The sequence below is a fragment of the Vitis riparia genome, chromosome 13, assembly GCF_004353265.1.
Source record: "Vitis riparia cultivar Riparia Gloire de Montpellier isolate 1030 chromosome 13, EGFV_Vit.rip_1.0, whole genome shotgun sequence".
NCBI lineage: Eukaryota > Viridiplantae > Streptophyta > Magnoliopsida > Vitales > Vitaceae > Vitis > Vitis riparia.
The window spans coordinates 2,310,858-2,324,684 of NC_048443.1; the positions used below are offsets into that span (position 1 = coordinate 2,310,858).

Here is a 13,827-nt window from a genome sequence, read left to right on the forward strand (position 1 = left end):
TAATTCCTTGTAGGCACCACTTAAATTTGTTAATTGTTACCTTTTACTTACTAGAGATATTCTCATAGCTTATTAGTAGTATATGTTATTCCCAGACTTTGATCTGGCTACTGTTTTTATTGCCTTGCTGCTTCACTTATAAAGGCATCTTGCTGGTTTTTTTCCTTTTAAATCATAGTTATATCATTAGCATTAATCCGTTTGGGATTCTTGGTGGAATAAAAGTTACCGTGGACTCTTATTTGTCTGTATGTTAACAAGGAGCTCTTTGTTTTCATTTGGTTTTATTTTCTTATAGTTCATTGTATCATGTAGAACTCCAGTCTTGAGGCTCTAATTCGAAGTTTTCAGCTTGCATTTTCCTTGAGGTGCATTTCTCTTGGAAAAGGAGGTAGGTCCTCTACAACCAATTAGTAATTGTTGTTTTATAGGCGCTTATTTTTTGGATCTATTAGATTTTGTGGCCATATCAACATATATCCCTCTTTACTTTTGATATGAAAAAAGAATAGTATCACATATAGAAAACACATAAATAAGGAGAAGTATAAGAAATCCTTTGGGCAAATAGAACTGCATGAAGAAAGGAAAAGGAAGAAAAGAATATAAACATTTACATCAAGGTAATGGCAGAAGTACATCCAGTGAAATCTCAAGAGGGGGACGAAGACTTCCAAGTGAATGAGAAACCAACATCATTAGAAAGATCCACAACAGGACTCGATCAAAGGGGCCATATTTCCTATGGTTTCTCTTGAGGGGCCATGTTTTGCTTGTTTGAGAAAACCCTGATAAATATATTTTATTCAAGTAGGATGAACAAACTGAAAGATCCTTTCTTCTTTTTATCGATGGGTTAATGTTACTCTAATTAACTCACATTGTGGTTGGACCTGATAGATAATGTTATTGTAGCTAGCATTTGTGGGATAGTCTCTTCAACTGATGCTCCTTTCTCAATTTTGCAGGAACACTGCCTCCATCTCGCCGTAGATCTCTCTTCACCTTGGCAAATTCTATGATTATTTTCTCATCAAAAGCCTATAATATACTTCCTCTTGTTCCTTGTGCTAAGGCTGCACTTACAGATAAAACGGTATGTACCTTGTTTGGACTAGCCGCAGCATGAAAGTTTCTGTTATCTCTTTCTACTTGGTAATATTAATGGTTACTTTTCCTGCTTTTAATGTGCAAATTCATGTAATCTATTCCCTAAAGGAGGTCCATATGGTACAAAATAGTTTGACCTTAGAGATCAGGTTTACTTCAGTTTAACCTTTATTATACTTATTCCCCAGGTTGATCCATTTCTACAGTTGATTGATGATAGAAAGTTGCAAGCTGTTAAACCTGGAGTAGAAAATCCAAAAAATGTTTATGGATCAAAAGAAGATGATGATGGTGCTCTGAAGTCACTTTCTGCCATAGAAATAACTGAAAATCAGAGTAAAGAATCCTTTGCTTCCATGGTAGTGAAGATGCTGGGAAAATCAGAGGTAACACTCAGAGTGTGTTTGGCAGTGACTTTTAAAAAATGTTTCTATAACTTTTAATACTTGAAAGATAAAAAATTTTAGTGTTAAAAAGACCAGAAACATTTTCTAGAATTACTGTCAAATGCAAGTGCTTTTAATATTTTTAATACTTTGAAAATTTTTATCATTGAAGTGTTAAAAATACTAGAAACGCTTTTTAGAATCACTCCCAAACACACTCTCACACTGCTTATTATTATTCGAATAATTCACTTGTAGTTTATTAGAATCAGAAAGCTAATTTACCAGAAAGATTAAAATGCTGACTTTGAGATCTTTTTGCAGCCTGAGTCTTCCGCCATAAGGCAGCAATTGGTTCATGATTTTTTGCCAGTCGATGTATGTCCAATGGGAGCTCAGTTCTTCACAGAGGCACCAGGGCAAATTTATCAATCTGGTACAGAGGACAAAAAATCTCCTGATGAGGTAATTAACCTGCATTCAGTTTCTTTTTATTTATTTATTTATTTTTTAAAGAGACGTACTCAATGTGCAGTTGCCTCCTTTACTTTCAATGGATGATGATGCTATACCTGAGGCATTTGAAAGTCAAACAGGGCCTAATTCTCAGCTGGCTCTGGTCAATCATAGCCTCCTGAGTGCTGATCAACTTCTAGAAACGGTATATTAGCAAACCTGTTGAAATTCACCAAATTTCTTTAAATCAATCTTAACTTTAACTTTAGCTGAGAAGATGAAATGAAGCTCATGCAGGTTGTAGAGACAAGTCAAGTTGGAAGGTTCTCAGTCTCTAGTCCACCTGATGACATGTCTTACAAGGAAATGGCCAGCCACTGTGAGGAACTTCTAAAGGAAAAGCAGCAGAAGATGTCCACTTTCATGATTGCCCAACAGAACCAAGAAATTTCAAATACCTTCCCCAGCAATTATGACCGGGTAAGTCCTAAAACCTGGTCTTGTATTTTATCCAAAACACCAGACATTTGTCAGGAAACTGTTGAAATTTTTGTAAATGGAAATCCCAAGAAAAAACTCTGATTCTTTCATCGAATATCTACGTGCAAGTACATGAACATAGAACCTGCATGTAGAGTTGTAACTTGGTTGGTTGGAAAACACTCAACATGAACCTGAACCCAATCCAACCTCTAACCCAATGTGCTCTCACTCTTATTAGTTTAAAATTACTTGAACCTTGGCTGAATCCCAACTCGAGTATTAAACATGCCTCCTCAAACCTGTCCAAACTTTGGGTTGGGTTCGGGTCAGTGGAGCTCAACTGACTCCATGATGGTTTATCTTATCAAGACTGATTGATATAATTTTGAAACCATTTGAAACTGCAGCCTGGAAATCCCTTCCTTGATGAAGATACCAGTGATACTTCAGAACAACCATCCAATGGGGCGGGTTTAGTGCTGTGTGCAGCTGAGTACCACAACCACCCCTACTTCTTCAGGCTACCGGCATCAAGCCCATATGACAATTTTCTCAAGGTTGCTGGTTGTTGATTCCATAAACCAGACAGAATGAAGTATCATTAATAGCTGTTTTTGCAAACCATTCTGCAGTTGGAACAGCAGTTTCTGAACTGCTTATCAATCCAGGTTCTGATTCCTTCGCCTATTCATTTGTTCATTCATTCATTTTTGTATTCTTTTTCAAATGGAGAGGGTTTTTCTGAGAAACCAATCTGCTTCTGCTTCTGTAAATGTGTAAGAGTGCCTCTGCTTCGAGCTGTATATTGATTTCACAATTTTTTTTTCTTCTTTTTCTACGTTTTCTTTCCACCGTTGAGATGTGAGAAGTTTGTAAAGCTTTAAGTGCCCGAAACAAAGAAATTAAAACATGATTTATTATTAATTTATGTATGCAATCCCTTTGGTTTCTAGTAATGTTCATGAGTCTTTTCTTCTCCATGCCCTGTGCTTCAAGTTATAATTCAAGTGGGTTGAGTTGCTAGTCAAACCAACACCAACCAAAATTAAGAGTTTGTTAGACAATGGTTTTGAAAAATATTTCTAACACAAAAAAACATAAAAAAAAAATATTTTAAGAGAAAAATAGGATGTTTTTTAAAATTTAGGAATTATCTTTAAAAATTTGAAAAATCACTTATAATATTTATGGGATACGGGTGCAACTTAGACAACCCGATCCGACCCTGACATTTTGAATGAGTTTGAACAATCATTTTCAATACTCAAGTTGGGGTAAGATTAGGTTTTTTCAACTCGAGCTCAATTTGGGTTAAACTTGGGTTAAGATTCGAACAACCAAGCCTAACCCGAACCTGATTTGATGTTTTTATAACACTTATAATACATATTATCCTATATAATAATATTTATTTTCTTTTTCTATTTTTTTAAATATCAAATTATATTATATCATATATTTTTCATTTTTTTAGAAAGCATATAAGTTTATATTTATTCTTTTGTTGCTATTTTTGATATTTTATCCTATTTAATATTAAAATTTTCATATAAATACATTAAAAAAAATATGGATTTTGAATTATGAAATCCAACCAATCTAAGTCTAACATGATCAATTCAAGTATAATTTGAACAACCTGAATTTAATTTAAGTTTACGAAAAATAATGTTGAGTTGGACTTCGGTTGAGTACCTCGAATTAGAATTTGAATTCGAATTGGATTGAACTTAGACCGATTGTTTCTTAATTCAAATTGGGTTCAGGTTAGTCATCAACCTGACAAACCTATCTAAGTTGCAACCTTCAAAAACATTTCTAGAGAAAATACTTTCACTAGAAGCACTCTAAGAAGAATTTTGATCACAACCCATTCCCATAATGCTTTATCCAAGTCTAATTTGATTCGATTTTTCTAAATTTTGTTTGAGCTTAAGTTACACTTGGATTAGCTAGTATAATAACAATAATAAGATGGCATTTAAAGATGATAATAAAAATAAGTAAATAAATTTATTTATTTTTTATAATAAAATAAAATAATATATAGTATAATTATGACCTAACATTTTTCCTTTAAAGAAATAAAAGATGATATAAAATGAATATTATCATCGTATATGATAGTATAAATTATAAATATAATAAAATTTTTAATTTAGATTCTAATTGATTAAACTTAACCTAACCCCAATTGAATTAAAATTCAGTTGAAAGAATTCAATTAAAGCTAGAGAAAGTATTAAAAATGATTCCATTCAAAAAGTTGGATTTGTGTTGGATTTGGATTGGGTCAACCCACACAAGTTGTTGGATGGGCTGGCCTTGGGCCTGGACCTATGGGTTTATTTCAGTGGATATAAACTTTGGGCCAAGTTAAAATTTTGATGAGACAGTGTTGTCAGCAGCGAGTCACACCAAGACAACGAGTGCTTAGCCTAATTTTTAAAAGCATTTTTATTTGTTCCTGAAAAACACATTTATTGACAAAATCCAACGCATGGCGCCTTTCGCCGTATTTTCTAAAACTTCCATTTAAAACCTGTTTTTTATTCTTTAACTTAAAAATAATTTTTAAAAATAAATTAAAAAAAAAGACCAAATAGGCTCGTGTTTTCCTTTTGTTTTTAAAAACATGTGAAAACAATTCCTATTTTTAAGAAAAAATTGTTTTTTATTTCACTTTATTTTTAAAAATTATTTATAAATAACAACGATCAAATAATATTAAAAAATTTTTAAAATAATTTTTTATCTTTAAAACATAAAAAATTGTTTTTAAATCACATGATGAAATAGACTCTAAATTTAGACCATTTTTCTAAATATTAGAGTAATATTTATTTTTAAAAATTATTATTTCAAATTTATATTAACGTCTCACGATATTTTCTTAAATTTGTTTTTATTCTTTTACTTAAAAATAAGTTTTAGAGGACATGACCAAAGGAGCTCATGTTTTTCTTTTATTTTTGAAAATTGATGAAAACAACACACATGTTTTCGAAAATTATTTTTTATTTTATTTTATTTTTAAAAATTATTTACAAAAAACAATGGTGAAACAATATTATAAATTTTTATTTTTTATTTAAAAAAAATTGTTTTTAAATTATACAATCAAACATACTTTTAAATTTAATCACAATTTCATAAAATTAAATTTTCTATTGTATTTATAATATATGGTTAATATAAAAGTTGGTGTGCTTAAATTTTTTTCTTCATAATTCAAATTAATTATTTTATTTTTTATTTCTTGAATTTATTTTTCTGTGATTTTGTTTTAAAAAAAATACCACAAAAATAATTTTTCAGGTCTGTCCCTGTTTCCCCTCTCCATAAATACTACCCTCCTGGATTCTCCTTCCATTTCACGAGCTCTGGAAAGTTCCAGATCCAATTTCACAGTAAGTTCATGCTTTCTTTGACAATCTGTTTGTTTTACGAGAAACCTGAGGAGAGTAGAAGAAAAGTAAAAAATTTTCGAACTGTAATCTTTTTGCTCAATTTGATTTTCTGTTGAGTGGAAGTCAACTGAGCCAAGATAGTCCTGTACGTCTCTGTAGATGGAGAAAGAGATGTGGTCTTTGATTCCTTTTGTTTCCTGCATTTTCTCGGCTATCAAACGGCTTCAATTATCTCCGCTTTGGACTGTATTGTTTATTCGGTTAACAGTGCCAGTTTCGTTGCTCTTTTGAAAACTTGAAAACTTGAATCGGATTTTTTGTGTTGTTCTGGTTTATCGAGATTGAAGTCGCAAATAACTGAAGCTTTATGATTCAGATTTAGAAGTTCTTTTGCTTTCCTACATTTTCTCGGCAGCCAAGCAGTTTGATCAGCTCTGCTCTTAACGTAGGGGCAATTTTGGATGTTTCATTTTCTAATTTGATTATAGGACTGATTTTTGTTTGCTTGAATTTTAGGTATTTGTGGAGAAATCTGTGAACAAGACCGTGCTTGTTGATTTGAAGAATGGAGGATGTGGAGGAGCTGCAAAGTCAAAAACTTGGTGATACTTCAACTCTAGCTTTGTTCTGAACAATAGTGTGTGTGAATTCAAATATGTACTTTTGGTCTATATTTATCAGTTATATTGATGGAATGGAAGACCTGTTTTGCGTAAGATCCAGAAGATTTGCAAATTGTGCATTTTTCCAGTCTTTAGGTGCAGATGTTTGTGACTTTCTACTTAAATAGGATTTGGCTTTTTGAATGTTAAATGCTCTGTAAAATGAAATATACAACTATAAAAGGGTGATTCTAATGGTGCATCATTGGTTTTTTGTTGAGTATGGTGGCTTTGATGTGCTTATTGGTAATGATATCTATAGATCATTAGATATGGTTGCAGCCCATTTTAATAAATTATATGCTCTTAGAAGGGAATTGAGAATCAATTTTGAACTTAGCAGCTTTAACCATGGGTTAGTTACAAGGATGCGCACCTTAAATTCTATTGTTCTACAATTTATTTATATCAGTGTTCCCGTTTGAGTTTGGTGTCTTCACTTTATTTATGCTTTTAGGTTGTTAGATTTCTGCCAATTTACAACTGAAATTTTACTAAATATGATTTTTTTCAATGCTCATAACCTATAAAAAGTGGATTCTTTTAGTAAGAAAATATAGGAGGTGGCTGAAAATTTCTGATTGATATGCTATTAGTATATCTTCCTTTATTTTCTTTGTACTGTTTATTCCAAATAATTTAAACCAATAATTATCTCTGCTTATTATAGTTTTTTTGATAACTGAGGAACCTTCCATGGCCCCTTAGGACTCTCCATGGGGACCCAAACCTCGGGGTGCTGACCGCCCCGCAACAACCAGCACCGGGTAAATTCAGGGTCTGAAAATAATCCTTAATTAGAACTAGTAACTTTTAGATACTGCCAATGGTCAAATAAACAGTTTCCACATCATTTCTGCTACCATTCTCCCCAAAATATATCAATATTTTCCCTCATTGTGATGTTAGAATGAATTAAACAAATCCACATGTTTTAAACATCATCAACAGGCTGTAAAGACACATTCAGAAACATCAAATTAATACATAATGAATGCCTGAAAGGTGACCTAGCATTTAGAGTAACATCATATACAAGTGTAAGATATGTTCATTACAAAACTATGTTCTTTGCTTTCATCTTAATTTAACCTACATATTGGGAGGAGAGAGAAAAGTATTGCTTTTACTTCTGCCTATGCTGGAGGCATCTTGCTGAACAGAAATAATCCGGTTCTTCCCCCTGATGATATGTGATGGAGACTTGTGTCTCTACAACATTATGAGAACTAACAATATCCTGTATTCCTTACAGACCAGGACGATGAAAATGAAATAGTTACTGAAAATGCAGCATTTGTGCATGGGGAACCTCTTCAAGATGGTACTGGTCCTCCAAAAGTTGATTCTGAAGTGGAAGTTCTTCATGAGAAGGTCACAAAGCAAATCATGAAGGAAGGTCATGGTCAGAAACCATCCAAATACTCAACATGTTTCTGTAAGTATCATAGGTTCATGTAGTACTGTACTTATGACATGTTTGCTGTGGGTATTGATGTTTTTTTATCTTCTTTCTAGCTTCATTTTTGCATCAATTGCTTGAGAAACCAGAAATTCCCCAAAGCCATGTCTGATGCACAGTTATTACTACAAGATCCAAGCAACACCATACTTGATCTGGCTAGAATGCCCTTTTATGATGTCAGGTGTTTCCTATCTGGCATTGAATGTCTTATGGAGTGGTAGTTTTACCATTTCACCCATTTAGATTCTTATTGAAACTCTGATCATTATAATTTAATGAATTCAAGTTATCTAGGGCATGTGAAAAGCTTTAAATAAACAATTAAGGCATCCCACTTAAGGACATTGACCCATGTGATTAAACTTGGCCCTTAGTAAGGTTTAAAATTCTTGAAGCACTAGGAGAAGTTAACACATCAATTTCTCTCATTTAACTAAATCTCAAATGGAAGCTGCCATTGCATTTTAAAATTTTAGGCTTTTCATCATTGATCTCAAATATATGCATATTTTCGTTTGGAAATGATTTTTTTTTTTTTTTTTTGATAGGTATTTTTGTTTAGAAACATTTGAAGAGAATGAATTCCGTTCTCATTGATTAGCAGTTCAGGACCTCTTTTAGAAGTCAAGTTTCCCTATAATGTTGAACCTGAACTAATTACAGCTCCATTACATAAGCTGATTTTAAGTTTACCAACAAAGGCAACTAATAGATTTGCTTTCTTGGTCTTTGTTTCCTAAATTATGTCTGTTTTGTGTAGATTCAGAGGAAATGTTTTCTGAAAAATTCATTCGGAAGTTTCTTCTATCACTTTTTTTTTTTTTTTTGGGTGAAGTTTGAAGAGAGATACGTGTATCATTTTTGGTGTTAAAGTAAATTCACAGGGATTTTTTTTTGTCTGGAAAATCATTTTTTAAGCATCTGCATCATTTTAAATAGTAGTTTTTTGGACCTATTGTTATATTACATATTTTTGTTGAAACATATTCCATTACATTAAACACTTGCTTCAGAAAATGAATAGAAGAGCATGCTATGAGCTAAAAGGCTTTCTATAGATGCTTTTCCATGTTTTGTCATGTTGTTTGTAGACATCCTTGAAGTGAGTAATTCTGATTTTAGAATTTTACAGTGATAATATCCATCATCTTCAGATTTATGTAAGAAAAATTAATTTGGATAATGAATAGAAGAGCATGCTATGAGCTAAAAGGCTTTCTATAGATGATTTCCCATGTTTTGTCATGTTGTTTGTAGACATCCTTGAAGCGAGTAATTCTGATTTTAGAATTTTACAGTGATAATATTCATCATCTTCAGATTTATATAAGAAAAATTAATTTGGATAAATTTGAATTCCAAGGAGAAGAAAGGCTAATTTATTTGTTTCTAAAAGGGACCTTTGAACTTCAATGGTCCTTCATAGGCTTGTTAAGAATTGCTGACTCTGTAATCCATTCTGACCAATTAATCGCATTTGTCATGTAGTGCATTACAGGGCATGGACTGAAAGCACCCAGCACAAGTTTGAAGACACATGGAATGAACAACGTCCAGTTGAAATAGTCATAGGAAAAGGTGTGTGCCTAATTAATTCTGTTATTATTTTACATTTTATATAGATCATTTCTTTTACCTTTTTTTTTTTTTTTGAAAAAAATTAAAAATTCCCTCTTGGTTGTAGAGGATTTCCTTCTATTTTACTTCGTTTTCCTCTCCTCTAAGTTTTAAGGACTATTATGTTGTGGCATTCTGTTACTCAATTGAGGTACCAACATACATGGAGGGTGATAAGGGCATACCAATCATTTAGTGGTAGTCTTCTTTTCTTGGAGTTAATTGTATATGGATTGCAAAAGCTCAAGCAGAGGCTCAATAGCTCTGGAGCTTGGAAATGTCAAAATGCAACTGATATTATCAAGAACTTAAATGGATAATGCAGTTGCATGGTTAAATTCTCAGATAAAAACAAGCATATTACTGAGTATGCTACAAATCAGCTCAAGATAAAGCCTCATCCAACTACTTGGTTATAGGATTTTTTTTTTTACCTCTCTTTTGGATGGTAATTCTCATAGGATTACTTAAAGTTTTCTCTTCTTTTCCCTTGATACTTTTTCTAATTCTGTTTCTTTTCCTCAACACTTCGTCTCTGTCATTTTTTAAAATCTGAGATGGTTACATTTGAAAGAAAGAAGAGAAGCATATTTATGAAAATCCTATTGGTGCCCTGTGTAAGAGAATAAAAATTGTCCATGGTCTTGAAGAGAAATTTCCACTTGATCCTTGTATTGTCTACTTTTCAAGTCGAAACACTGGGTGTCTTTAGGGGGATGATGAAAAATAAGTCTGTTTAGTGCCATTAATGTGGCTGTCACTTTGTCTGTTCTTGTTAAACTTGTGAAGCCCCCTTTTCTAGGATTTGGCTCCTCTGGATTTACTCTCTCTCTGTTTATATCCATTTACCTAAATTTCTCACCATGCTGGCTATAGGGAAAATGACCGGGTTTCATTATATGTATGGTTCAGCTTATATGGTAGCATTACGAAAAGCGTCATATTGCAATCAATTTTAATTATTTAATTTGTATGCTCCTATTCAGATATACTTTTATCAGTGGCAAAATTAAAGTAAAATAAAAGTAAATGCAAAAGAACAAAGATTCGTTTATTGGCCTCTGCTTTTACTGCTGTTTCCACTCTTAGGAGAAAACCATCGCAAAGCAGCAAGATTCATCTACTGGCCCTAGCCCTTCTTACTACTGTTTCCACTCTTAGGACCTCTCTTTCTCTTCCTCACCCTTTCTTCCTCCCCCACTTCATTTCGCCCTCCCTCCCCTTCTCCCTCTCTCTTTTTCTATGTTTGTGTAATGTGTGTTGAGAAATCCATGGTTTGGATTTTTAAATCCTTGAAGCACCTTTTAATCAATCTTGATCATAGAGTGAAGCAAGCATTTGATTTTTATGGTAACAAGTTTTAACTAGATAGAGAATTATAGATGAAGTAAACATTGTGTTTCAGGTCAGTTTGAAGCCATACAAATGAAGACACACTTGTTTGGCCTGTCAATAAACAACCCTAAGTCAGATTTTTTATTTGGCCTATCAACAAACAACACTTAGATTTTAGAAAACCTCTAGCTTGGTTTCTGGGTCCATACTGAGGCTGGGAGAAAATGCAGGATAATAACATAAGTTCCTTGTTTGTATGTGATCAAATAGGGGTGCTGGAGCTATTTTCCATGAGCAGAATTAAGTAGGACCCAAGTTTCAGATAGGAATACTATGCCTGAGTCCATTTCCTCTGGTCAAACCAGATCGAATAGATAAATTCCCTCTGAAATTGATGATGCTTATATGCTCCAATACTGGTTTTATGTTTGAATTGATGCATTTGAGAGCCCAACATATGCAGTGCAATTTACCTTTAGACATGATAGGAAATATTCATAATTATTCTTTTGGAACAGAGAAAAAAGAAATGACAGGATTGGCTATTGGTGTCTCCAACATGAAGTCTGGTGAACGTGCCCTTTTACATGTGGGTTGGGAATTGGGCTATGGGAAAGAAGGAAGTTTTTCTTTCCCGAATGTTCCGCCTATGGCAGATATTTTGTATGAAGTTGAGCTTATTGGCTTTGATGAAACTAAAGAGGTAAGTTTCTCCTTCATGATTTTCCAAAGTTTCTTTATTGCTGTTTCCTGCCTAAACTTCATTGTATGCGAGCTCACTATAGAATTCAATATATGAACCTACAAGCAACACATGTTACAGGGGAAAGCACGTGGTGACATGACCGTGGAGGAAAGAATTGGAGCAGCAGACCGAAGAAAGATGGATGGAAATGTTTACTTCAAGGAGGAAAAACTAGAGGAGGCTATGCAACAGTATGAAATGGTTACATACTTGCTCCTCAGTCAATATTGGTTTGAGTTTATGCAGATTTTCTTCCTCTTTTGACAAAGTCCCTTTTTTTAACTAGGCCATAGCATATATGGGAGATGACTTCATGTTCCAGTTGTTTGGGAAGTACCGTGACATGGCTTTGGCTGTGAAGAATCCATGCCACCTTAACATGGCAGCATGCCTGATAAAGCTGAAGCGCTATGAAGAAGCCATTGGTCAATGCAGCATTGTATGTATAATCTTTGTTGACAAATCATGTCTTCTATTTTATATGCTTTTGATTGTTCTTATCATCTGTGGAAACTACAGCGTGGAAGAAGAAAATCCTTGGAGTTGTCTATAAAATAAACAATTAGAAGCCATGAATCAACTAACCTTTGTTTGATAGATTGATTAAACCTACTTATTGGGTCAGTTGGGCAAAATGTACTGAAATATAATGAAGTTTGGCTTAACTATGCGCTGTAAATCTTAAGGAGAACTTGCTTTCTAGATAAATCCTTGAAAACTCATCAAAGTCTTTAACAGCTCCTTTATGATAAATTATAATTTTTGAAAAACTTTAAATTAATATTTAGTTGTTTGTATTCCATTATAGTGCAACCCTTATATGTTAGTTAATAAGTCATAACATTGCCCAATAGAGCCCCTAGACCATGTGTTCTTCATATCTATTTTATTGTGGCATTTGGCTACTTCTTTTGCACTTTAATACAATTTCCGAGGATTGTTTTAGAAGGAAACCAAGATGAAGCACTCCTCTTTCCTGATACATTGAAAATATCTTATGCTTTCTTTGTTCTTTAGGTTTCTTCTCTTTACGTGTCCCTAATCCAAAAAAAGCTTCCACTCAGTGCTTTTTGTTAGCTTCCTTACCTTTACTAAGCACAACATGTAGAAGCTACCAATGAACACATGCTGTGGTACTGTTACCAGGTTAGGAAGATGCTAATAAACTACATTTCGCAACAATAGTGTTGAAACTGGGCTGTTATTGTTCATCCATAAAATGTTGTTTGTAAATTGGAACTAACACAATGGGTGAAGCCATGATGGCCTCACTCTCTCTCTCTCTCTCTCTCACACACACACACACACACATTATTGTTCTCTCTTGCATGCACACGCATGCTATTATTCTTTATCTCATGCACACACACACATTATTGTTCTTTCTTATCAACTGAGGACAGGATGCCAGATGACTTAATTGGATGATGGGGTCTTAGGTATTGGCAGAGGATGAAAACAATGTCAAGGCATTATTTAGACGAGGAAAAGCTAGAGCAGAACTTGGGCAAACAGATGCTGCCCGTGAGGACTTCAGTAAGGCCCGTAAATATGCACCTGAAGACAAAGCCATTTCAAGGGAGTTACGTTTGCTTGCAGAACATGACAAGGCTGTTTATCAGAAGCAAAAGGAGATCTACAAAGGAATCTTTGGACCACCACCTGAACCCAAACCCAAGAAAACTAATTGGCTAATCCTCTTCTGGAAATGGCTGGTGTCATTACTCTATTCCCTCTTCAAACGGGAAAGACACAAAGCTGATTAATCTGAGCTCCGCAATAACCAGTTGATCTGTAAGAAAATTTACTTACAAAGCTGGTGGTCGATAGATTATTGTTAAATGTTGCTGATGACTCCCAGTCTTCAATGTTCAGCTATAACTTCTGAACTTGTTCTATAATATGCCTGGAAATGCTTGTGAACGACTTGAGTGAATTGCACCAATTGTATGACCTTTTATCTTTTTGGGGAACTTGATGCTTCTTTTTCTCTCTTCCTTTTTGTCATTGCCTCATCTAAAACAAGTTTTGATTCTCTTTCTGTAAACATTTGGAATGGAGTCTTCTCTAAGGGATCATCGTTAGGGTTTGAGATAGGATCGTATATAGAAATCTAATTATCCATGATTTTATGTTATATACATGGACAGCCCAAACA

The 13,827-nt window shown here is 33.6% G+C and overlaps 2 protein-coding genes across 4 annotated transcripts in view; both read left to right on the top strand.

The window, feature by feature from the left end:
• LOC117928931 (protein SEMI-ROLLED LEAF 2) overlaps window positions 1-3,387 on the top strand; it is a 28,066-nt gene extending 24,679 nt beyond the window's left edge. For both annotated transcript variants that reach the window (XM_034849069.1, XM_034849070.1), the window contains 7 exons: window positions 316-391; window positions 969-1,096; window positions 1,299-1,496; window positions 1,821-1,961; window positions 2,032-2,157; window positions 2,250-2,432; window positions 2,843-3,387. In XM_034849069.1, the coding sequence (XP_034704960.1) occupies window positions 316-391; window positions 969-1,096; window positions 1,299-1,496; window positions 1,821-1,961; window positions 2,032-2,157; window positions 2,250-2,432; window positions 2,843-3,007 (1,017 nt within the window). In that variant the 3' untranslated portion in view covers window positions 3,008-3,387. The remainder of the gene's footprint in view (window positions 1-315; window positions 392-968; window positions 1,097-1,298; window positions 1,497-1,820; window positions 1,962-2,031; window positions 2,158-2,249; window positions 2,433-2,842) is intronic.
• Window positions 3,388-5,761: 2,374 nt separating this feature from the next.
• LOC117928937 (peptidyl-prolyl cis-trans isomerase FKBP42) lies at window positions 5,762-13,806 on the top strand. 2 transcript variants are annotated; one of them, XM_034849079.1, is made up of 8 exons: window positions 5,762-5,845; window positions 6,362-6,447; window positions 7,763-7,945; window positions 9,461-9,550; window positions 11,443-11,627; window positions 11,748-11,870; window positions 11,956-12,108; window positions 13,109-13,806. In XM_034849079.1, exons 2-8 carry the CDS (start codon window positions 6,411-6,413, stop codon window positions 13,433-13,435), a joined length of 1,098 nt encoding a protein of 365 aa, XP_034704970.1. In that variant the 5' UTR covers window positions 5,762-5,845; window positions 6,362-6,410; the 3' UTR covers window positions 13,436-13,806. The 2 variants fall into 2 exon arrangements, with proteins under 2 accessions (XP_034704970.1, XP_034704971.1); XM_034849080.1 differs by lacking the exon at window positions 5,762-5,845 and adding an exon at window positions 5,989-6,290.
• The last annotated feature ends 21 nt before the right edge of the window (window positions 13,807-13,827 follow it).